The 25,076-nt window shown below is 45.3% G+C and overlaps 1 protein-coding gene across 7 annotated transcripts in view; it reads left to right on the plus strand.

Moving 5' to 3' along the window:
- NEK6 (NIMA related kinase 6) overlaps positions 1 to 25,076 on the plus strand; it is a 116,730-nt gene that overhangs the window by 86,143 nt on the left and 5,511 nt on the right. For 6 of the 7 annotated variants that reach the window (XM_061604263.1, XM_061604262.1, XM_061604261.1 and 3 more), the window contains 2 exons: positions 3,010 to 3,117; positions 15,090 to 15,184. In XM_061604263.1, the coding sequence (XP_061460247.1) occupies positions 3,010 to 3,117; positions 15,090 to 15,184 (203 nt within the window). The remainder of the gene's footprint in view (positions 1 to 3,009; positions 3,118 to 15,089; positions 15,185 to 25,076) is intronic. The other variant, XM_061604266.1, reaches the window with a different exon arrangement.

The following is a 25,076-nucleotide window of genomic DNA, read 5'->3' on the forward strand; positions in this document are numbered from 1 at the left end:
GTTGTGGTCTAAAACATCTAAAGACCACTACTTACCATCCCGCCACTAATGGGCTAACTGAGAGATTCAATGGAGTTTTGAAGGGCATGATAAGAAGCTATGTTCAAGATCACCCACAAGACTGGGATGAACGTTTGGGATGCTTCTTATTTGCATACAGAGAAGTCCCTCAGGAGTCAACAGGCTTCTCACCCTTTGAACTAATGTTTACTAGAAAAGTGAGGGGACCTTTGGAACTGCTAAAAAATTCATGGGAAGGAACTCTGGGAGAGTACAAAACTTCTGTAGTAGATTTTGTATTGGAATTCCGCAATAAATTAACATCAATGATGGAAGTAGTGAAAGAGAATTTGAGTCATGCACAGGAGAAGCAAAGTTACTGGTATGACAGAACAGCCAGAGAACGTGTGTATGATGTGGGAGATATGGTTATGGCGTTCATACCCAGGAAACATGACAAATTACAGGCTAACTGGGAAGGACCATATACCATCAGAGAAAGGCTTGACACAGTGACATATGTAATCACCACAGACCAATTAAACAAAAGCAAAGTGGTTCATGTAAATACGTTGAAGCCTTACCATACCAGGGATGCACAGGTGTTGCAAGTTACCTTATTCCCTGAGGGAAGTGGGCCTGAACTTCCAGATTTGGTACAGGAAAGCAAAGACAAAGGAGGGGTAGATCGAGTGGAATGGTCAGAGGAGGTAGAGGAGGAAGTAAAAGAAGAGATTCTGAGAGTTTTGAAAACCTATAGGAATCTCTTTAGCAACAAACCTGGCCGAACCAGTATAGTTATACATTCCATTGATACTGGAGATCATGCCCCAATCAGATCTGTTCCGTACCGTGTGAATGGGAAAGTTTTGAATGAGATCAAAAAGGAGGTGGAAGATATGCTGGAATTAGGAGTGATCAGGGAATCCATCAGTCCCTGGGCCTCAAGTATTGTCCTGGTTCCGAAAAAAGATGGAACGACAAGGTTTTGCATTGATTATCGGCTAATCAATAAAATTACTGTCCCAGATGCGTATCCTATGCCTAGGGTAGACGCTATGTTAGAGTTATTGGGGGCAGCAACCATTATCTCTACACTAGATCTCTGTAAAGGATTTTGGCAAATGGAACTAGACGAGCAATCCAGAGCCAAAACTGCCTTCAGTACACCAGATGGGTTATATGAGTTTGTGACCTTACCCATGGGACTAAGGAACTCACCAAGTTCATTTCAGAGGCTAATCAATACTGTGTTGCGAGGCATGTCAGATTTTGCAGTGGCCTATATCGATGACGTGGCCATTTTTAGCAAGTCGGTGCCTGAGCATGTCCAACACCTGACAACAGTATTGGAGGCCTTAAGAAAAGCAGGCCTCACAATAAAAGCTAAGAAATGACAGTTTGGACTAAAGGAAGTAATCTATTTAGGACATAAGGTGGGGAGTGGGAAAATCACCCCCTTATGGAGCAAGGTGGAGGCAATACAAGCGTGGCCGATCCCCTTAACCAAAAAACAAGTAAGGGCATTTCTGGGTGTGGCTGGTTTTTATAGGAAGTTTGTGAGAAATTTTGGGAAAATAGCAACCCCCTTGCATGAATTGACCAAGAAGAAGTGTTCTGAGCGTGTGGTATGGACGGATGAATGTCAGAAGGCTTTTGATCTGCTGAAGCAAGCCTTGTGCCAAGGACCCATATTAATAGCACCAGACTATGAGCAACCATTCATCGTGGCTACAGATGCGTCAGACCTCGCGCTGGGAGTCGTCTTGCTGCAGGAGAGAGAAGGCACCAGACATCCAGTGGCGTATCTGAGTCGCAAGCTGACTCCGAGGGAGAAAAACTATTCGTCGGTCCAAAAGGAGTGCCTAGTGGTCGTGTGGGGACTGAACAAGTTGCGCCCATACGTGTGGGGACGAAGATTCACGGTAACAACGGATCATCGGGCCTTGTTATGGTTGCAGACTATGAAAAACCATAACACTATGCTGCAGAGGTGGTCCTGGGCCCTACAGGACTATCAAGTGGACTTCCAGTTCATAAAAGGCAAGGACAATGTACTGGCCGATGGACTTTCCAGGCAAGTGGCTGGGACTGCAGTGACGTGACCAGACAGAGGAACAAAGAAAGACATTTTCCCCATAGAGACTTTTATTTGTTAACGCGACGTATAAATCCTGGAACAGGAATAATACTCTGCCGTTGTTTAAGGGGGGGGAAATGTGATGTTCCTATATATTAGTGTATTATGGTAAGTGCTGGTTGTTTAGAGTATACATGGTAAGTAGTGGAAGAGGAGGGGGAGTGAATGGGCAATAGAATGCTTGATGATTGGCTGAATGTTTAAAATGGCTGACAGTATAAATGAAAGGATGACAGGTAAATCTGGGTGAAGTGAGGTGGTGAATTGTGGAATCTGGGGGGAGAAGAGAAAGAGTGGATTGCTTGGTGGGGTTTAGAGAGTTGTTTACCAGGAGGGAGGTGGAGTTCGGATTAGTATTGAGTAAAACCATATGCTTATGTGCCTTAAGAAGAAATCTTGTTAATCTTGTTAGCTTTGTTATCTGTAATAAATACTTAATTTGGTTTACCAAAGGCCTGATCCTTGGCTGGGGTTTCACAGACCAGAAGGGAGGGTAAGGTAATGACCAAGGCTGAAGGGGAACTGTAAGAAATGGTGGCAGCGGTGAAGAGAATAACAATACCAGTATTCAGAGTCTCTGGGAATACTAGTATTGGGACGTTACTGGTGGTTGCCTAGCAGGGGGATCTGTTGAGATCTGTGCTAGAGCGGGGAGAGAAGTTATAAGAGAGAGCAGTCCGGACTGGTGGAGTCCCTGGTGGTGCCTAGAGACAGGCAGTAACCACGAGCAGGTAGGAACCTGACAGGGAGAGCCAGGGAAGGACGCCTCACAACCACGTCTTAGGAGATCCAGTTTATCAAAGTTGTGGGCTGTGTTGGAACCAAAAAATTAGTGGGTTTGACTTTCTTTCTCTTCTTCTGTCTTCCAGACATAAAACCAGCCAATGTGTTTATAACAGCCACCGGAGTGGTGAAGCTGGGAGATCTTGGACTGGGCCGCTTCTTTAGCTCTAAAACTACTGCCGCACATTCCTTAGGTAACATTGGTGAAATTATGCTTGAGAAACAGTTATCTAAGTATTCTTCACCCAATTCAGCCTAAAGTTTCTTGGTCACACAGCAGCTGGTGCTTTTTTAGCTGTTAGTGATTAAATTCTGGATTCCATGATCACCAGCGGAGGTGCGCAGAACACTTTTCCTCAGCACTATCCCTGTCAGCCATTATTTATTACCTTCTGCCCTGAGTAGCAATTTTTTGAAATCTGAATCACTATGTAGAATGTGAATGCATAAATTGCTATTAAGAAAAGAGAAAAATCTTTTTATTCCTGTGGAATGGCTGCCTAGAGTATTCGCTTTTGTTCTTCATCGATGATACAGCTAGGGAATTCTGAAGTCACAGGCAGACGTAGAACTATCTGGCATGCTGCAGCCACTATATTCAGACATACCTTGGAAAGGCCTATTTCCTGTAGCAAAGTGGTAGGTTAGATTCTAACATCCTTCTATGGCCTCTGATGGCTCTTCCTTTGTTTCCATTACATTTTTCAACAGTTTAAGATCAGGCTTATTAAGGGGTTCCAGGCAAGTCTTCTGCATACATTAGGTGTGCTTATAGATTATAGGAAAAATCAGGTTGTGAATCTTCTTTTGGTTAGCAGAGAGGGGATGCAAATCAGAAGTTGGACTGCTTCAAATAAAGGTTCTTTGTGCATTGTTTATACAGCTAGGACTGCTAGAGGTATCCTTTTGGTTCATATAGCTTTAGAAGACTGAACTTATTAGCCATCAAGGATTTGCTGTTTTCCCACATACCCTATTGAAGGCATCATCTGAATGATCTCATCCTTGTGTCACTTGCTCCCACTGCAAACTCACTAAAAGTCTAGTGTGACTCCCTTGACTCCCTGACTTGTGTGCCCAACCAACCCATGAGAAGCCAGGAAAGGTTGAACATTCTGTGGTGCTCTGCATCCCATTTTTATCAAAGAAGCCAAGGGTTGCAAACACATCTGATAAAGCAATACAATTAAAAATAATAATACAAACATATTTAAAGCTTTTCATTTAATATATCATTATCAGTTTTGACGTGTTCAAAACATCTTCTAGCTCTGTTGTATTAAAGACGTTTTCAGTGGGACTGATGCCTGCTTTCCCTTTTGGTATCTAGTTCACAAGGTGTCATTTGGCCTTCTGATTTGTGTCATTTAACTTGCTCGTATTGAACTTGTGTGTTTCTGAGGAAACCTTGCCCCAAAATTGCATGCCATTGCAGCACTGTGAGAGAAGTATAGTCTTTGATTGCTACAGAAAGGATGCTTGAGTGTTCTTGTAAATTGAACAGAAAAATGGCAAGGATGCTTTTTTAATGGTATGTGTGGGGTCAGGTTGGGCCACACCAATGAAGAATCGGTCCTTTTCATGGCAATTTAAAATTTCATCAGATGTTGTCAAAAATAGGGTCATGCACAATGCTGTAATTTCATCTCATCTGACTGCTACACTTACAAAGAATCATGAAATTAGGACTCAGGACCTGGCGGCCATGTGGAAAACAAGAGACAAGTGTCAGGGCTTTTAATGGAGCACTTACTGAAGCCACCTTTCTCCTTGCCAGCAGCTGTGCTGCCCTTCTTGAGAAACAGCCTCCAGGCGGTGAAACCAGAGTGCTGGAATGCCAAAGGAGCCCAAGTTCGGTCTTGTACCAAAACTTGCCCATTTCACATTCAGAGAAAAAAAATTTTTAAATCAAAACAACACTTTGAAGTCCAACCCAGCTTCCTTCACTTTACTGTTTTTATTTGTTTCACAGTGGCACAGCCTTGGGTTTAGTTTGATCTGGAAATCTACATTTTGATAGGAGATGTTAGGAAATGCATATGCACAGAGGCTCTGCTTGCGATATTGGATATTTTTCTATTTCACGGTTGCCCTGGCAACCAACCTGAACTCTAATATCTAAGGCTGCTGACCCAATGAATTGAGCACAGGGCTTATGCAAATAGATTCACCTAATTTTTTTTCTTTGTATTTGCTAACATCAGATTGGCATAAAAGGGCATTAGGCAGTACCACAACTTGTCTGACAGGTGTACTCCTGGCTCTGGCAGCACAGACGCCTCCATGTCAGAAATGGAAGCCATAATTAGAGCAAGGAACAGAATGAACGTCAAACGAATTACCCAGCAGCAGATCATATTTGTCAGAAAGGATTGCATACATAAAAATTAAGTGACAGTACATGCCGGGGTAATGAAAGAAAAATGAAAGATTTGCCCATACGCTCCTCGCCCAGGTACAAGCGGATGTCTTGGCTCTGCACGACAAATTACATGGCTGGATTTTGAGGCTCATGTTTCTTCACCAGAAGTCTGCATTCATAAAGCAAGACAGGGTGAGGCCCACTTAAATAAATACCTGACAGCAGGCTGGCAGAATAAACTTAGGTGCACATCATTCCACGTACTGAGTCCTTAATGCTAGTGAACCCCAAGCCTTATTCAAGCATGGAAAGGGAGCATGTTGGAACAGTCAGCCCACCAGAATAATTGTGACATTGGCTCTTTGCAAGTGGTTAAAAAAATCCTTAGCAAATGTCTAGGCAGCATTCTACAGCTGCTGCCCCTTTGACCATCTGCCTGTTGCTGTTTGGAAGGTGAGATGTTCTCTGGTATGCCAAGATTGCTATTGATTTAGCTGTAGTTTAGTAGAAGGCCTTGCTTCAGATACACAAATGATTCTATGCGAGGAATGTTGAATTGTTATAAATTCAGACTTGCACAGGTGTGCATCTGGATTTTTCTGAGACACTTAAACAGCTTACAAGTAACTGCATCAGTATTGCAATTCACTATTGAAATATATAGCTAGTTGTCACTTTAATGAAATTACTATCCGAGGCACAGTCTGCAGCTGCATTTCTTTAAAAGTCAATTTTGTCAATAGAACAACATTCCTTCTTTGTTTCTGAGGAAGCCTGATGTATGGTCTTATTTCCCAAATGTCAAAAATTGCCCGTATGCCACAGGTATCTTAACAGGATTCTTTCTTGTATATTTCCTCTCTTGGAGGGCAACTTTTATATATTTAATGTCGAAAAACACAAAGAGTTGAGGCTGGACAAAGAAAGGGAAAAGGACATGGTGAGTGGTACAGAGAGTGTGTTTAACCCAGGGCTGTGGAGTCGGAGTCAGAGTTGGAAGCAATTTTGGGTGGAGTCGGAGTCGGTAGAAATGTACCGACTCCGACTTCAAAATAAATTTTGATTGACAAATTTTTTAAAATATAAATTCACAATGTCAAAGAAGCTTCCCATGAAGTCAGCTGTAGTTGAGCATTTCACCATAACTCAAGATGGAAAACATTTTGTGTGTCAGTGTATGACACAGGACCCAGATGAAGACAAATGCTGTGATGCCAAGATCAGCACATATTCAGGCAGCAATAAAAATGCTCCTATAAGAGTTTCCAATTTAAAAAGACATAGCTCTTTCCAGGGCTGTGGAGTTGAAAGCAATTTTGGGTGGAGTCGGAGTCGGACAATAGAAAAATAGAGGAGTCGGAGTCAAAGGTTTGGTGTACCAACTCCACAGCCCTGGTTTAACCTAAGCTGGATCACACCAAACACCTATCAGGTCCAGCATTCTGATCTCATAGTGGCTAACCAGGTATCAATGGGAAGCCCACAAGCAGGACATGACTGCAATAGCCCTCTCCCACTCATGTTCCCCAGCAGCTGAAATTTGAAGGTGGCTCTTATACTGGAGGTAATATATAGCCATCATGACTTTAGCTATTGATAGCTGATTGGCAATAGATTCAAGATAAAATCTGTTGGATGTTATTAACCAGTGTGTATTGGGGGGGGGGTGGCGGCCATTGTGCTTGTGAACCTCCCAGAGGCACCTACCTGGTTAGTGTTGGAAACAGGATGCTGGATTAGGTAGACACTTACTGGTCTGATCCAGCCTGACTTCCCTTACTCTTTGTTCCCATTTTTGTCCAGAGAGAACTTAAAGGTACAAACACCCGGTTGTTCTTGCCAGATCAGCCTGCTTCTATAGACCAGGTTCATACCAGAAGCCAGTTAGCAAAATAAAACTGATGGGAGTCTCTCTATTGATGTGTGAGCCCATGTGTACGTATCACAGTCTGGGCCTCTCAGTTCTATGTAGTGAAGCAATCCCTGTATCACGAGTAGGGATGGGATCTGCCTGTTGTTATCGGGTCAATTGCATTCCATTGAACTGGCAGGCAGTTCTATTCCGGGTTGGTTTTCTGTTATCTTCTGCTTTTACTGGTTTGATTTTTTTCTCCAGCAGAAAATAATGTTAATGTTAATAATAAGCTTGGTGGTGATAGTGGTGGTGGCAGGGAGAGCAGCTGAAAGTGTATGTGTGTGTGTGAGAGAGAGAGAGAAGGAGATCGCAAATGAGATGAGTGAGGGAGGCAGGAAAGGAATCCTGGGCTTGAAGTATTGGGGGTGTGGAAATTTAATCTAGACAGTGTTTTGGAACACCAGGTCTTTTCTTGTAGTGTTGTATTTTAAGTAAAAACCTATGAATTAAAAATTGAAAAATTGAAAAGTATAATAATTAAATGGATAATAAGATAATTCATAGCTTGAGAGAACTTCCACAAGGATTAACACTACAGAAGTTAAAAGGTAAACCTGGAGAGTCTCCTCAGCTTGGCCACTGAGTCAGGTTAACAGACAAGGTAGAAGCCCCTCCCTTCCCTCAAAGATCATCAATTGCCAAAATATCTTCTGCTCCATGTCACTCAGTAACCAAGTCAAAACTCTCTTAAGGCTCGCCTAATAAACACTATGGTATTAACCCTTAATTGTTGTGCTGCTCCTGCAAGAGAAGTTGGGAACTTAGGAACTGGTCTCTAACTCCACCTTAGCAAAGCAAAGAGCAGGCTAGTCAGTTTCATGTTAGCAAGGCACCTCATGGACTGACATTAAAGGGTATGAATATAACTATATTCCATGCATTTTTTTAAAAATGCTGTTGGGAAAAACCATGGAAGCTCACTGCATTCAGGATTGGACTGCAAAGATAGCAAACATGCCAACTATCAGGAAGTCTGGTGCCAAGTCCAATTTTAGAAAATTGTTTGCCCGTTCCAAGTCATGAGCACTAAGACTGAGGACAGGGGGAACCAAAGGTTTTCAGTCCTGTACTTAGGAACGTAGGAAGCGGTGTTATACCAGCTCAGACCTTTCCTCCATCTAGCTTAGTTTGTCAGCACTGACTGGCAGTGGGTTTCCAAGGTTTCAGACAGGTTTTTCTAGCCCTGCCTAAAGATAGCGAGGATTGTACCTGGGACCACTTTCTGCAAGCAAAGGGAGTGTTCTACCACTAAGCTGCAGCCCCTCCTGACTTCTGATTAGCAAATTACCTTTTGATAGATCTAACAGAGAATTCAGTATGCTTGTTCTGTCAATAAGTCAGCAACATCACAGTAGTTAGGATGTAAAGCCTTTTAAAAAGAAAATCTTGGTGGCCTATTAGAGTAGATAAATGGGAAAATATTAATTTGCTAAAATATTTTGACACTGCCTTACTTTGCATAAGCCAATTTTAAAATCAAGTGATTTACAGTAGGGGAAAATCCATAATTTCTTTTTGCAATATATGCCTGAAACTAATTTTTCAAAGGCGTACCGGAAGTAATTGAGTGTTGCTGAAGATTTGCATCAATTAAAAGTGGACCATGTGTCATCTGTGCCTGGACAAAAACATTCAGGCTTAAATGATTCTGAATATAGCTTACTAGCTTTGGAGTTAGACCATGACTGAACCAAGAGGCTAGTATTCCTGAAAATAGTTCCTTTGAATGGCTGGAGCTTTGCAGCAATTGGACATTTTCTGAAGGGAGCATTCTTTTTCTTTTTCACATGTAATGGATATGTTTCAAAAACCACAAGTGTTTCAAAACTTTGCAGTTTGTCTTGACAAGAGTGAAGCATTTCTGGAATGCACTGTTTTAATCAGCTTTGCCCCTTTGAGGCCCTGTTGTTGTTCTGATATATCTGGGTTTGAAACTGGGGAATTCTCTGTAAAGGTACTGGGAAGATCAGAATTTAAGGCTGCTCTTTCATATTCAGAACACTGTTTTCTGTTGTGAGGGAAAGGAAGTAGTTTCACTCTGTCTTAAAGGTTGTTTCAGATGCAAGACTAATATGGGAAGAACAGCTCTCCACCTTCCATAAACTGTCAGGCTCCTTGCATCACAGCAGCAGCAAATGGACTCTGCTGTGGCCAGTTTTAAGCAAACATTTGAATCTGGTATAGATTCCTAAGGTGGTGGTTTCCTGGGGAGAAACTACATTTGAACAGGACAGTGGTAAATAACAATTGATGTGGGTTTTTTAAACGTAATTTGAAAAATCAGATTTGTTTTTATTAATGTTTCAGATATAATTTTTTTAAATAGCATGGTTTAAAATCTGAATTTAATGCAAATTATATGATCTCTTAAAACTGAATTCATGGCCTTCATATGAATTTGTAGCTGCTGTTAGGCTGATTTTCTTTGGAAAGAAAGATCATCTTGTAAGTCCTTGATAGTTTATGTACTTAGATTTGGCTTGATAGTGGAAGTTGAGACCTGGCAAGGCAATGCAGGTGGCACCCATTAATTCATTGGGTGTTCTTTCACTCCTGTTTTAAGCCTAGTAGGTACCTGATCTCTGCAACTGGTTCAGAGTCAACACTCTTAATTCTGAGTCAGTATGTTTCTATGGTTATAGCAACAAATTCCCATGCATTTTTATTTAAGAAGTATTTATTTAATTAATTAATGGGACTTTAGGATTTTAAATCAATTATATAAATCTTTGTTATTCTTTCTTAGTGATTTTAGTCTCCTTGAATTCTGTCAATCTATCCTGGGCAGGACAGGATAGAAATCATTTTTATTGTGTGGGAACATGAACACACGTAACCTGCTCCTAAAGCTATGTTTTCAGAGTTAATGGTGTACTTAAAATAAGCAGCTAGCATAGAAAAAGTACTTTTGAATTTTGGATCTGTTTGTATCTGTTTAAAGAAAACAAACTAGCATCAGATTTGATACCCTTTTTAATGAAGTCGTTTGGAGCTGGCCAGAGATCTGCATCTCTGCATGCTTGTTTTGTGCTTCATGACTCGACCTCTGTGGCTAGTGGTGCTTCTGTAGCACCTTTGAGTTTTTTACTTTTGGTGTATAACCAAAAATATGGGTAGGCATTTAAAAAGTTACAGCAAATATTTTCCCTTTTTATTTCAAATGGAACATGCACAGCACTTTATGGTCTTGCAACAGCCCTGTGGAGTAGGTCATTAGAACTATTCCATCTTAAAGATAAAGCCGCTAAGCTGGAGAGCCCCTGTGAATCCATAGTAGAGATGTGTCTTGAACCCAAGTCCAGGTGTCTTGTCTGGTTACCCACATTGCCACCTCTTATTAGTATTACCCATTAAAGTTCATAAAGCATAAATATGACACCTTCTGCCTTAAAGACGTTTGTCTAAACTGCCCTTTTGACCCAAATTGGGCCTTCACGGCATTATAAATAGCTATAACAGGCATAAAATCATTAAAAAATATATTTATTACATTTATACCCCACCCTTTGAGCCTAGGGGACATCCACAAAACAATTTAACAAAAGGAAAAAAAGGTATTGGTTGTAATCGACTTGAACGCACGTAACACACACACACACACACACAGTTAAAAACATTCTAAAAGCAATTACAATTAAAAATAATGTATGTGTGTAATCCATGGCAGTCTTTTGTGTAACCAAATGGGTTGTAAATATCTAAACAACTCCAGAAAATGCCATGCCATTTTCTGAAACCAACAATGAAATTGTGTGTGCCAGGGATGAGCTAAGGAGGGGGGGGAGAAGGTAGTGTCAGGTCAGGCTGAAGGTCTTGTGACAGCTGTGTTAGGGAATGCTTTGGTCTCAAGGGCTTGAAACTGTCCATTCACAAGTTGGAGTGGGGAAGGCTGTCGCTCAGTGGGAGGACATCCGCTCTGCATGCGGGAGGTCCCAGGCTCACTCCCCGGCTGCATCATCAGGTAGGGCTGGGAGAGGCTCCTGACTGAAACCCTGGAGAGCCACTGCCCGTCAGTGTAGACCAGCCTTTCCCAACCAGTCTGCCTCCAGATGTTGTTGGACCACAACTCCCATCAGCCTCAGCCAGCATTGCCAATGGTCAGGAAAGATGGGAATTGTGTCCAACAACATCTGGAGTCACACTGGTTGGGAAAGACTGGTGTAGACTATACTGAGCTAGATGGACCAGTGGCCTCCCTCAGGATATGCCCGCTTCCTATGTCCCAGGAGTCTAGCAACATCTGGAGTGCTCCACAGTGACTCTTGCGTTCCTTTGATATTGCTCTTTTCAGCCTGGGAAGAGTGGAGCTGAAGTTTTGAGCGCAATACTATTCCCTGGATATATGGCATAACCCATAAAAAGCACTTTGAGCCTAGAGTAGCCTCCTGTGCCTTGAACAAATCAGGATGTGAAATTCAACAACTCTGACTCCCAGTTCTTCTTACCAACCCTTCTTGTTCCATAGGCTGTTCTTCCACCCACAGTATTCTGTCTTCTCTGCCAAGGAAACTTTCTGGTTAATAGTTTCCGATTAGTCTCCTCTTGTCAAATTGGCTGATGTGATGCATTGCCGAGTCCTGACTGATTAAATCGGAGGTCTTGTGCACTTTCCTAGAAGATGCTCATTACAAGAGATTCCCACTTAATGCTGGACAGGCCAGGAAGACAATTGGGCTTGTCAGTCTTTTATCTTGGCATTTATTTAAAAATTAATGCTTTTTTAAAAAACACACACGCAGATCTGTCTGTTCATCTATCTGCTGACAACACCACCATAATGATAGGCAAATGTCCAAGGTAGCCTCAGTAGGACAGGGTTGGGAATAGGCTGTCCCACAGACCTACTTACGGTAATAGCGCAGCTTAATGTGCAGAAATCAAATTAGGAATATGGCTCACTCATCCGTACCATAAACACTGTCATTCCGCTTTGATCGAAAGCCATTTTCAGGCATTATTTGCAATGACAGTTTTATATTGAACAAAGGATTGTACAAGTACAGAATGCAAAGCAGCAATTTTCAAAGCCCCCACATGGTCATCTGCTGCAAAAAGGACTGTGCAGTGGCCCAAGAACATCTGATTTCATGAATGCCAAAGGCACTTCCTCTACCACCAGATTGCACTGACTTCCCTGAGCCCGCTCCCCCCCCTCTGTGTGTGTGTCTGTATGTACTCACACAGATCTTCTCACTCTTGTTGCTTCAGTCATGGCTTAGTATCTTTCAGCACGTTCAGAGTTTCTTTCCTTCACTAAGGAGACCTTGAGGAAGGGTTATAAAATGTACACCTCCTGGATAACAAAATGTGATGTCTGGCAGGACCATCCCCATCAGCATTCTCTCTTTCGAAACTAACCCTTGTACTCTCAACAGCGTAAGAGCCCTGCTGGATCAGACCAAAGTGAGTCCAAGATCGTGGTTCCCAAAGTAGCTTGCCACGCCCTTCAGAGATGCTCACAAACAGGGCATGAAGCCTGCAACCCTGTGCTGGAGTCTCCACTGTAACTGCAGTACAGATGAAAGTGTTGCTGCCCTGGGCATATATGTGTATGAACACACACACATACAGAGAGAGAGATGGATGGTATAGCTCAGTGGGGAGGAGAGCCTGGCTGGGAGTCCAGAGTCTGTGAATTCAAATCCCTGCTTGTGTCTCCTGGGTGTCAAGGGCCACCTAAAGATCACCCCCACAGGGAGTGGCTCAGGGGTTACGTGCCCTGCCACCTGTGCAGCCGTGGGCAAGCTGCATAGGCCCAAGGAGCCCAGTTGCCCCCCAGTGGGCACTTGCGGACAAGGAAGGGGCTGGCTTGTGCAGCTGTGGCAAACTGAACAGGCCCTTGCCAGCTAGGGAGGACTAGCCTCAGAGGGAGGCAATGGTGAACCCCCTCTGAATACCGCTTATATAAAAACAGAAAAGAGCCAGCCAAGGAGGCAATTGTCTCCAGCTTCTCTTGGTATTCAAGTCCCCACTGGGAGGGGACTTAAAGGGAGGAGGAGGCGGCAGGCAGGCAGGCAGGAAAGAGATGTGGATCTGGAGCGCAGAGTTATGGGCTCATACTGAGGAAGGCAGGGGTTGCCTCTTGGTGGCTTTATGAGAATCACTCTCAGCCTCTCAAGAATTTTTGTGGAGATGAAAAAGAGGATTACAGTATTAAAAGGTGCTACACATCCAGTTAATACTTCATATGTTTGTAGCACTGGGGAATGTTCAATATTAAGGATGCTGCGCATCCAGGTTCAGAAGAGACCTGTGGATGTTGCCTTCTAGAAAGACTTTGGATAATTATATCTTCTGCAGTAGCAGACGTACCTTTTGTTTCATTTCAGAAACTGCTAGGGGGGGAAGCCCACCTATGAATGTTATGCTAATGTAGGGTCAAGGCCCTCTGTATGTTGCTGGTCTACAGCTCCCATCATTCCTGACTGTTGGCCCTTCTGGCTGGGGCTGATGGGAGCTGGAGTCTGAACATCTTCTGGAGGGCCATAGGTTCTCCATCCCTGTTCTAATCAGATTCATTTTGGAAGAAAACAGCAAAATGGTCACAATGTCTTTTCCCGAAGTGTGCAGTTAAGAACCTAGCCGGGCAAGGATTTTAAAAACCAACATCCAGCCTTGTCTCCTGTTAGTATTCTGCTGTCCTGACTTGTGTCATTCCATGTAGTTCATTAAAAGAAGTGCTGGTTAATGAGGCCCCCAAGCTGGCTTCTGTACTGTGCAGTTAGAGCAGACCTGGGTCAAGGGCTCGGTAGGAATAGACCTTGGTTGGGTGTTTTATCTTGCTTGAAATGATGGCTTGGGCATGGGAGGGAGAAATGGAGGCAGGCATGTTAAACAGTGTAGGTTTTTTAAAGGTCATTTTTCACTCTCTCACAGCGAGCAAGCCTCCCTCTCTTTTGGCCCAGTTCCCAATCAGAAGAGACACCCCTTAAAACCACACAACTTTATATTGAGACTAGGACGCTGATGATTCTCAGCCACTGTCACAGGCAAATACCTGGTAGCAGGCAAGCAGAGAAGCTTGAGAAAGCCCTTGTTCTTATACTGTTAAAGTACCTTCTAACCGCCAAGAGGCACAGATGAGCTTAGCTTGGTGTATTCCTCCTCTCTAATATAGACCTGGTTTCATTTTGTGGTGGGTCTTGGAGCTCATATTGTATCTGGCATCTTCTACATCCGCAGCATTGAGTATCTTGCTGTACTCGACTCGTCAAGTCCTTGAGTGATGTTGTTGACTACCCATGTTATAGGAGGAGGGGCTGAATGTGGCTGCCATGCTTGGCCTGAAGCTGCGGCAATTCCCCTCTTTAAAGGGCTTAAACTTTGCACTGGTCGCTGCTGTTCTACTCCTGATTCTGATCCCGTTCATACTGCAAATGGGCACAGGGCAGGTCTGGGACGAGGTTGTGCTTTCAGTGGTCCATGTGAAAACCGGCTTATAATACATAGTACTTTTTTTTTTGAGGGGCAGAATCACTGACCGTAGACCCAGAGTTATCCTTTGATTAATGAGGACTGGCGAAGAAGATTAATTTTGCTCTTTTGTCCTCAACAGGCTGGCAGGAAGACCTAGTTCTTGTGGCAAATAGAGGGGATCACCTTTTAGCTTTAGTGTTGCTGAATGTGTTCAGTAAGAAAATGTGATGTTTGATTATGAGATGGACTTTTTTTTAAAAAAATGTTCCTTAGGATGTGAAATTGTGTTAATCTACCCATGTTCTCACTTTTCTGACCTTTAATTTTCAGGTGTTAATTGTTCTGTTGCTCCCACAGCCTTCGATTCTTTAGTGTGCTTACAAATCACCATGCAAATGTTACTTTCTAAAAAGTACTATTGGGGACACGTGGCCTCAGAAAGTAATCCCTCTTTCTTGGTTTGCTTCCTACAGTGGGAACACCCTACTATATGTCGCCAGAAAGAATACATGAAAATGGCTATAATTTTAAATCAGACATCTGGTCCTTGGGCTGCTTACTGTATGAGGTAAGTATCTCTTTCTGCGCAGTGTGCAAAGATGGGAATAAGTGGCAAGTTAATAGCTCAGACAAAAGTTATTGATTACCCTTTTGAGTATCTTGAGTTAGGAAAATGGTGGACGAGTACAGACAGGGAAAATTGTCCAGTTTTGAGGAGCGCGTAAGGTGCCTAGGATTGCTGGCTTGGCAAAAAAACAAAGACAAGTATAGAAAACATAAATCAAGAAGCACATTGTCTAAAACGAGTTCTGTGATAGCATTTAAATTCATGCTGTTTAGCTCTCATAATGGAGAGTTTCAGCGGCTTCAGCTGCTTGAGCAATAATGTTCCATGAATGGCCTTTAGCTTGTTACTTACGCCGTCCTCAAAATACAGTGTTATAGCTCTGCTGCTGGTATAAAGGTGTGTCATTTGTTTTTAAACTATGTTCATCAACATGAACAGCATGTAAGATTTAAATTGCTTGGTCCAATTTAAGATGAGAGTTATTTGAGACGACTGCTTTGTGATGTGGTCTCGGAGCTGCAGTACTCCCAAGTAGGGTTGCCAGGTCGGAACCATCCAAAAACCTGAGAAAATGGGGGCGGGCCCTAGTGACGTCATGGGGTGGGCCCCAGTGATGTCATGGGGTGGGCCCCAGTGATGTCATGGGGTGGGCCCCAGTGATGTCATGGGGTGGGCCCCAGTGATGTCATGGGGTGGGCCCCAGTGATGTCATGGGGCGGGCCCCAGTGATGTCATGGGGCGGGCCCCAGTGACGTCATGGGGCGGGCCCCAGTGACGTCATGGGGCGGGCCCTAGTGACGTCATGAAGCATGGTACATTGTATCAACCACGCGTGCTTGCAGCATACCATTCAAAAAACAATTTCTGATTGGAAATTAAAATAGAAATCTTACCTAAAAGAGGTCCAGCTGAAGTGACAAGGTCATTCCTTCTCACCATCTTAGGGAGTATGGATGGAAAATGGAAATGGAATGCCTTCAAGTCGATCCCGACTTATGGTGACCCTATGAATAGGGTTTTCATGGTAAGAGGTATTCAGAGGTGGTTTACCATTGCCTTCCTCTGACTTTGGACACATATACTTTGGACACATAATGAGAAGACATGATTCATTAGAAAAGACAATAATACTGGGAAAAACAGAAGGGAGTAGAAACAGAGGAAGACCAAACAAGAGATGGATTGATTCCATAAAGGAAGCCACAGACCTGAACTTGCAAGATCTGAACAGGGTGGTTCACGACAGATGCTATTGGGGTCGCTGATTCATAGGGTCACCATAAGTTGAAATTGACTTGAAGGCACATTAACAACAACAACTGAATTAAAGATACAAAAGAGGAAAGTGGAAGGTGTTTTATTTTATTTTTTACAGCCTGGAGAAGTGGTAAGAGGTAAAGTCAGGAATGAATGCATTTTTTTAATGAACAAGATAGCATGTTGAACTATCTTGTAAAAATGAACTAAGAGTGCTTGCAGCAGCTATGCTAATGCAGAATGAGCCAGTTGTTATCTGCATGGTGCTATGAAGTCAGTTGTATGTTAACTGTATGCTCATGCAACAGATGGTATAGCACAGTGGGGAGGAGAGCCTGGCTGGGAGTCCAGAGTCTATGAGTTCAAATCCCCGCTCGTGTCTCCTGGATGTCAAGGGCCAGCTAAAGATCACCCCCACAGTAAGTGGCTCAGGGGTTATGTGCCCTGCCACCTGTGGGCAAGGTGCATAGTCGCAAGGAGCCGTTTCCCCCAGCTGGCAGTTGTGGACAAGGAAGGGGACTGGCTTGTGCAGCTGTGGCAAGCTGAGCAAGCCCTAGCCAGGTGGGGAGTACTAGCCTTAGATGGTAAACCGCCTCTGAATACCGCTTACCATGAAATCCCTATTCATAGGGTAGCCATAAGTCGGAATCGACTTGAAGGCAGTCCATTTCCATTTCCATGCATATAATTAAACAGATGCAGTCAAGTTTTTGGACTTTATTGTGATTGCTGGCCAAGCAGGATAGGGCTCATGGGAGTTTTAGTACAATATCTGGAGGATGCTACTTTGGCTGCCTTTGCGATAATAGATGGCAGCCTTAAGTCTGAAATGGTGTTTGGAATTCTGTAGAGACCAGCCAGTACACATTATGTCATAAGGCCAATTCTTAATCATTTGGCTGTGGCAGTTACCTGAAATTGCTCTTTCGTGGGCTCTCACAAACACCACCAAGCTTTTCTTTTAAAACAGACCAGCCTGTTTAAGTACATACAAAGAATAAAAAAGGAAGTCAACTGACAAGAACAAGACACTTTTTTTCTAAGCAAAATTGATCAAAGAAAAAAAGTATGCTTGTGTGTGTGCCTGTGCGTTTGTGTGTAACACACACACACACACTTACATGTAGCATAGAATCACAGAGCTAGAAGGGGCCTTTTAGTCCTTCTAGTCTAAGCCCCTGCTGGAAGTCCAAAACCCAGAACAAGATCAGGTCTGTTTGCTTAAATTGCCACATTAGAGACTTAATGAGACAACACGAGTCAGTTTAATGGGAACTTTCCCACAACAGGGTGACCATATGCTTAGATCTGATAGACCTGAAGCAGCTGACAATTTAGGGCAGACTTCCCCAGCTTGGTGCCCTCCAGATGTTAGCTGGTGGCAGCTGTATGCCCAAAGATATCTGGAAGGCACCAGGTTGGGGAAGGCTGCTTTGGGGAGATGGGAAATGTGCAGAAAAATGGAACAATGGCACACATTCCTATTTGTTGTCATTTCAATCTCACTCCCACATCCTGTCAAGAAAAGACAATCACATGATGATTCTGTCCGTTTCCAGCAGTGCAATTATCCAGAGGAAATAGTAAGAAACTGAGGATTAGGGCCAAACTCTCTCTTTCTCTCTCCAGCCTCTCTCTCTTTCTCTCTCTTTCTCCAGCATCTCTCTCTCTCTCCAGCATCTCTCTCTTTCTCTCTCTCTCTCCAGCATCTCTCTCTTTCTCTCTCTCTCTCTCCAGCATCTCTCTCTTTCTCTCTTTCTCCAGCATCTCTCTCTTTCTCTCTTTCTCCAGCATCTCTCTCTTTCTCTCTCTCCAGCATCTCTCTCTCTTTCTCTCTCTCCAGCATCTCTCTCTTTCTCTCTCTCCAGCATCTCTCTCTCTTTCTCTCTCTCCAGCATCTCTCTCTCTCTCCAGCATCTCTCTCTCTCTCCAGCATCATCTCTCTCTTTCTCTCCAGCATCTCTCTCTCTCTCCAGCATCTCTCTCTTTCTCCAGCATCTCTCTCTTTCTCTCTCCAGCATCTCTCTCTTTCTCTCTCTCTCTAGCCTCTCTCTCTCTCTAGCCTCTCTCTCTTTCTCTTCCTAGCCTCTCTCTCTTTCTCTAGCCTCTCTCTCTTTCTCTCTCTCTCTCCAGCCTGCCACCCACAGCAGCAGTGGATGCCGGACGGGGCCAGCTCCTTCTTAGCCCCGAGGACGCCCGGCCGCTTCACCCCTCGTGCTGTGGGTGCCGCTGGGCGGCAGCGGCCGCGATGGCCCCCCCCAGCCAGAGACGCTGCGGCCGCCACTGCCGAGCTCCATCGCTGCCACTCCCGCCCAGCGGCGCCCACAGCAGGAGGGAGAATGACAGCGACGCGCTCACCCAACCGGCCTTTTAAGCAGCGCCCGCCTCGCGCGCCCAGGGCCAGCCCCTCGTTGCCGCTCCCAGCCGCCCCTGTCCAAGACAGGCTGCACCTCTGGCCTCGGCCACAGGGCATCTCTGGGCACGTGCAGAGTGTCCTGGCCTCGCCGCCTGGGAGACAGAGCCCGGCCCCAGTGGCACCAGCTCTCCCTGCCTCAATGACAAAGGGCGGGAAGGCGGCCAGCCACACCCGTCACGCATGCGTGTCAATCACGCGTGTCAATCACGCATGCGTGGCTGAGGGGGCCAGTGAAAAGCCGGAGATCATCCAGTTTAAGCAAAGTATTGCCAGAGGCCGGAGACAGCCCCCTTTTCCCTGAAACTCCGGCAGAAAACCGGAGACCTGGCAACCCTACTCCCAAGGCCTTTAGTGTTGAGAGAATGTATCTGAGGCTGAACTTGAGCGGTGACGGATGTGCCAACAAGCAAGGGTGCATGAACACGCCAGGAAGTTTCCTTCCCATTTGCTCCTCAGCAGCTCCCTGTGCAAACTGCTTTTTGAACGTGGTATGGAGAGCACCTGAAGAGCAAGCGGGTGGGAACCCTGGTGCCCGCCTGCGCATCCTGGTCAAGATAGCTTGTGATGCATTGCTTTGGGAGGTGGCGCTCTGAAGGTCCTTGAGTCGTTTTGTTTCTTTTGCCATCACCCTAAATGGCTTGCCGTTTTTGTTTTTTGAAAAAACCTGGAGAGGAGGGGAAACAGCGTCAGTGAGGGTTGCAGCTTGAAATAGGACTCCTGCAACTTTTCACTGACTTGTGCTTTGAGGTCAAAGGACAGATGAGAGAGACAAGAATACCTCTGTGCCCAGAACAGAGAACCTTCCTTGTTGGGTTTAGAGGCAGAAAACCTCACAAATGTGACGCACGCAAGGGCCTTCCTAAGTATGATGAGGAAAGTGGTGATGAAGCTGTTCCGGGCGGAAGGGAGACTGGTTCACCAGGTGTAACGAGATCCTTGTTTAACAAGGCAATGTGCTGTCGTTGGGGGTTTCAGGTCTGAGTCATCCAGCAGTTCAATAGGTGCTGATTAATTTGTTGGCAGTGTGTGAAAGCACCATGCAGGGTGCATCAGGAAGGAGAGAGAAATATCATTGCGGAGAAGTCAATAAACAAAATCAATGAAATCCCGCTGTAGGGATTAAGTAGCCTCTGGGAGAGTAGCACAGCGTGACTCTAATAGTCCTCTGCTCGTCTTGCAAGAGTTCCGTCGCCACTGGCTTTGAAGTCGTGGCTGATGAGAGGCTTTCCCTGAAAACAGACGTAACCGAAGCAAGGCATGGAGTTGCTCCTCATGTGTCCTGCATAATTCCTCCTGTAGAGCCCCGTATGAGTGGGCAGGAGTTGGGCAGGTTCCTTGGTGGAGTCTTGGTCTGCCTTGGGTGCTGCACTGCAGAAGAGCCCTGAAGAAGCACTCGCTTTGCTTCTGAGCAGGAGCCCTGGGTTTCATGAAGGCAGACTTCAGCCGGAGACTCCCGTGAAACGGAAAGAAGCTGTTGGAGCACCCCAGTCCAAGCAAGGGAGGACTTTGGGGGCACCACAGCAAGCAGCAGAGCACAAACATTGGCAAGCAGCAGCAAAGCCGATTTGCTCTTGCTCTGGTGGGAAGAACCTCTGGCCAAGAGTGAGCCATAGGGACACAGAGCCGCTGATCCACCTGCTGCAGTGTTGTCTACCCTGACTGGCAGCAGCTCCTCAAGGCCTCAGGCAGGAGTCTGTCTCAGCCCTTCATGGAGATGTCAGGGGTTGAACTGGGGCCCTTCTGCATGTAAAGCAGATGCTCTGCCGCTGAGCTGTGGCCCTTGGCCTTGGTTGTTACTGAGCAGACACCAGCAGGACTTGCTGAGGTTGGTCCTTTGACGGAACATCTTTGCTTGCTGGAGGACACTCTGCTTGTGTCATCTTGCAAAGAAGTACAGTAGGGCCCCACTCATACGGCGGGTTACGTTCTGGACCCCCGCTGAAAAGCAAAACCGCTGAAAAGCAGAACTCATTGAATAGAACAGCGTGCGATGCCTGAAAACCGCTGTAAAAGCGGAACAAGCAGCAGATGAGTGGGGCTTTAGTCTAATCGCGTCTAATTGAGACTGCCGCATTAACGAGGCGCCGTAAAGCAAAGTGCCGCAAAGAGGGGCCCTACTGTATGTGTGCCTGACCCCCTGAGGAATGGGTTTTGTTTGTATGTTTTATCTCCTGCCTTATTAAGTAGCTTATTTTGGGGATGTTTTTCTGTTTCAAAATGCATAGCGAGCCACCTTGGAACCATTTCTGAATGGAAAGGTGGAGCATGTGTAATTGCGTGGTTGCAGTTCCTGGGAACCCCAACTGGCTCACAAAGCAGTTTGTGTCCTGTTCAAAATCTTTAGGTTGGACAGGAGGCAAAGAAAATGTGTTTCCTCTACATAGAGAGGCCAAAGCCCTGCGCTGCGCTGCGCTGCTTTGCTGCACACAGTTGTTAGAGCTGCAGGACTAGATGGGAACGTGTTTCTGTGTCCAAGTGTGCTTGCGTGTCACTGATGGCAAACGAAGAGCAGCGTCTCTTCTGCCACATTTCGACGAGTGCCCATCGCCAGTCTCTCCCAGTGCCACCAGTGACGAGCCTTTTGCGGCTGTATGTCAGGTGGAACGGAGCTCTGTGGTCTACTCCTCTGGGGGAGGGGGCATACCCGAAGGCACTGCCTTTCCACAGGTGGATCTGTCTGTGGATCTATCCTTGGTGTGCCTAAAAAGGGTCTTCCAGTTGTCAGAAATGATGTTTACCTCAGGAGGAGCATCAGAGGAGGGATGGCTCCCTCAGAATATAGATTGTTTTTCCCCACTTGTATCACCTGCCATCAATGGTTAGTTTGTCTTTAACTGAGGAGCTCCACTTAGGTTTCTGTTTCTGGGTCACATTTTTAGGTTTCTGTTTCTGGGTCACATTTAGGTCAGCAACCAGCAAGAGGGTCCCTTACTTTTATGTATCTGTTTGATTACATTAATTCCAAATAGGTTTCCTCCCTTTCCGTGACTTGGGCACGAGGTAGTGTGTCGCCAGCCATGGCATTTCTTGCAGTGATATCGCTCTTTCCAGTTCAGCTGAGATGAGCTCGTCTGCAGATGCTACTCCAAGGGGGCATGTTCACACATGCGGCTTACCACTGAACAAGCCCTGCCCTACCCTGATTCCGTTGAAAGTGTCCTGCCAACTGTTCAGTAGCTATGGAGGTTTAATCCCTAGCTGTTCTCATCTCACTGATGGCGTGGGAATTAACATCCTCACCCCGCTGAATTCCACACAAGAAGTCGGTGCCAGTACTCTGTTCTTACTCTTGCGCCTGCACTGGAGGGATTTTGTCTCCAAACTGCCTAGAGGCACACAGGCCAGTTGGAATTCACTTTAATATTATTTGGGCTGGTGTGTGTACGTGTGTGATGTCAGATAACGCCACTTGAACCTGACATTTTCAATCCCACATTGATTTATATTAAATCTTACAAAAATAGTGGGAAGGCTTCACCATCTCTTGGAGATCTGTCATCAAGATAACTTGCAGGAGATAAAAATAAAGTCCCTTCCCGGAAAATAGCTGCCAGCAATGGCTTTAGCAGTCCTAGCAAGATAATCAATTTAAATGCAGAGAGTGATCTGTATTTTCCTAGGCTGGCCATAGAGTGTGGTGATCGCTTTGAAAGGGAGATCTGTAATTGTTGTAATCCGGATGTCAAACATTAGAGCCAAAACAAATCTGCTTGCAATGACCTTTGAGTGCTTCTTGCCACAAGCCTCAGGCCAGCCACCTCAGCCATTTCAGTCACATGTGGAGGCCTCTTGCCAATGCCGTGGATAGGCTGGACTCGTCATTAGAGGACAAGAATGGGGAAACAGGGCCAAGACTGTTGGATGCTCTTGCCGTTATAATTTCAGATCTGTCACTGCAACCACGACTGTTGCTTGCTCGCTGCTGAAGCTCTCCATGACGATCCTCACTTGGGGACCAGCTACTGCCATAGAGCAAGAAGGGCTGACTGGGGCTTCAGCTTAGTAGCATAAAGCACAGGTTTCTCTTGGAGGCCCCTATATAGATCTTCAGCAAAGGGGTCTTGAATCACCAGGCCGTGCGTGAGAGGCGGGAGAGTCCGTCTGGGTTCAGTGGGCCATTGGAGGCAGCGGCTGATACCCTGGTCACTCAGCATCCCTGAGGGATTCCCCCCCCCCTTTATGTCACAAGGAATAATGCATTAATCGAAAGCTGGGCTCATGGCTAAAGCTGTGCTACTCAGGAAGCCAACTTTTTGTACGATTGAAATCTGGCTGGATTTGGGGACATTTTTCTACAGGTACATAAAAGGGCTGTATCTTGTTGCCAAATTTCTTAACTGCCCAAATGGCCTGATAATTGTCGGTATTCTCTTATCTCATTAAAACGATAAAATTGGTGAGAGGTCCCTTGGAGTAAGTTTTCGCTCGTTCGCTTTCTTTCTCTCAACCCCTCCCCCATTTTTAAAAACAACAATAATGGGAGCTTACTGTCTACAGAGAGGCAGATTTCTTTAGGTCGCTTTCCCCATGGATGATAATGAGCAAAAGATGAACAATTTTCAGATAGACTTCCCTATTAAAACTGTAGTATGGAGGAGTAGCTTCACCAACACAAGTAAACAGAAGCAGCTTGCCGATCTGCTACGGCTTGCGGCAAAATGGTTTAAAAAGATCTTCTAACCAGAGTAGATAATATCCACAATTATCCAATAGTGCTTCATTAGTGGGAGAATTATTTCATTGTGGCGGGGCAGCTTGTGACAGCGAGAGTGACAGGAAGCACTTGAATAGCATTATGGATTAATAAGCAGCTGGGGCTCCGTGTGGGCTGCATGCTGAGGGGATGCCACTGTTGCTTACCGAGCCTCTGTGCTGCTTGCTTGCGGCGGTCCCTTTGAAGGCCAACCTTATTAGAGCTGGATGTAAATGGGGAGTGGGGGTCTTTGGTGCTCTTCCTGGAGATGGCCTTATGGCTCTGCTGAACATGTTTGGGGTGGGGGGAAACGAGTGTCTTGGCTCCCAAGCCCAAAGAAGACAAGGCGCTTGAGGAGCACGTTGGCATCTATTTTATGCAAAGTTCGGCAAACCACCAAGCTGTATTCATGTTCTTCTGATCAAATTGAGTTCTAGAATATACAACGTTTTGGGTTTTTTTGCGGGGGGGAGGACATGTTTTGACTCTAGGGACATACATTTTTTTGAAAGGCCCTTCCGTGCCATTATCCTTGTTGCTTGACTCTTCTGTATATGTTTACAACCAGCCACACTATTTGCTTATAGTTAATTATTGGGTTGTGAATGAAAGAAGCAACCCCAGTGTTTATAAAAGCCACAGAGGCTTTTAATTGACATAATATCCAGCTGGATTATTTCCTGAGCCGTATCTGATGTTGTAGGTTAATAAATGGCATTGAATGTGTAAGGGCCACATTGACACTTGCAGTGGTGCTTGGCATTTCTGCAGAGCCTGCATAGAATGCTCCACATGTGCAGGGCAAAGCGTCTCTTTTGTAACCAAAGGAGACTGAAAAAGTGACAGAGCTCTTACGTAAGACTCCAGATCTCTCTAGGGTAAGCAGGGTTATTGTGTGCCCTTTGAATGAAACAAACATAAACGTTTACATCAGCGTGCAGCAAGAGTCTTTACCATTGGTGGAAAAGTTTGCTCTCCCAGGCCTGCACCTGAGGCACTTTGAAGCATAGAGGTGAAAAAAATGTGATGTGAGAGCCTGAAAGATGCCATGGGAGACAGCCATAATTGATGACATCTGGCCTGCCCCTCTGGGATGTTCTGTGGCGTGGTGGCAGCAGCAGGGCCCTTTTCCTGCTTCTCAGAACCACTGGTGGTCTGTGACTCGAGCACAGCCTGGCTGCAGAGCCAGCCGTCTGAAGAGGTATCCATAGCATTAGCCTGTATTCAGCAGAGCCCATCCCGATGCGTGCACCATCGGAGGATGGATCACAGAGATCTGGTTGGCCTCTGTGAGAACAGGATGCTAGACTAGATGGGCCACTGGCCTGATCCAGCAGGCTCTTCTTATGTTCTTATGCTCTTATCCTTGGGAGTAGCCAGACACGCTTCAAGCTGTTCCAGATTTGTAACAGCCAAGTCCTTAAAAGCTCCTGGAAGAAACATCCGTTGACGCACGGTGCTTGTGGAAATGGCTGTGGGATGCTCCTCAGCAGTCCTACCCAAGCGAATTTCAGCTGGTACTCCTT

The sequence above is a fragment of the Rhineura floridana genome, chromosome 20, assembly GCF_030035675.1.
Source record: "Rhineura floridana isolate rRhiFlo1 chromosome 20, rRhiFlo1.hap2, whole genome shotgun sequence".
In the NCBI taxonomy this organism is placed as follows: Eukaryota; Metazoa; Chordata; class Lepidosauria; order Squamata; family Rhineuridae; genus Rhineura; species Rhineura floridana.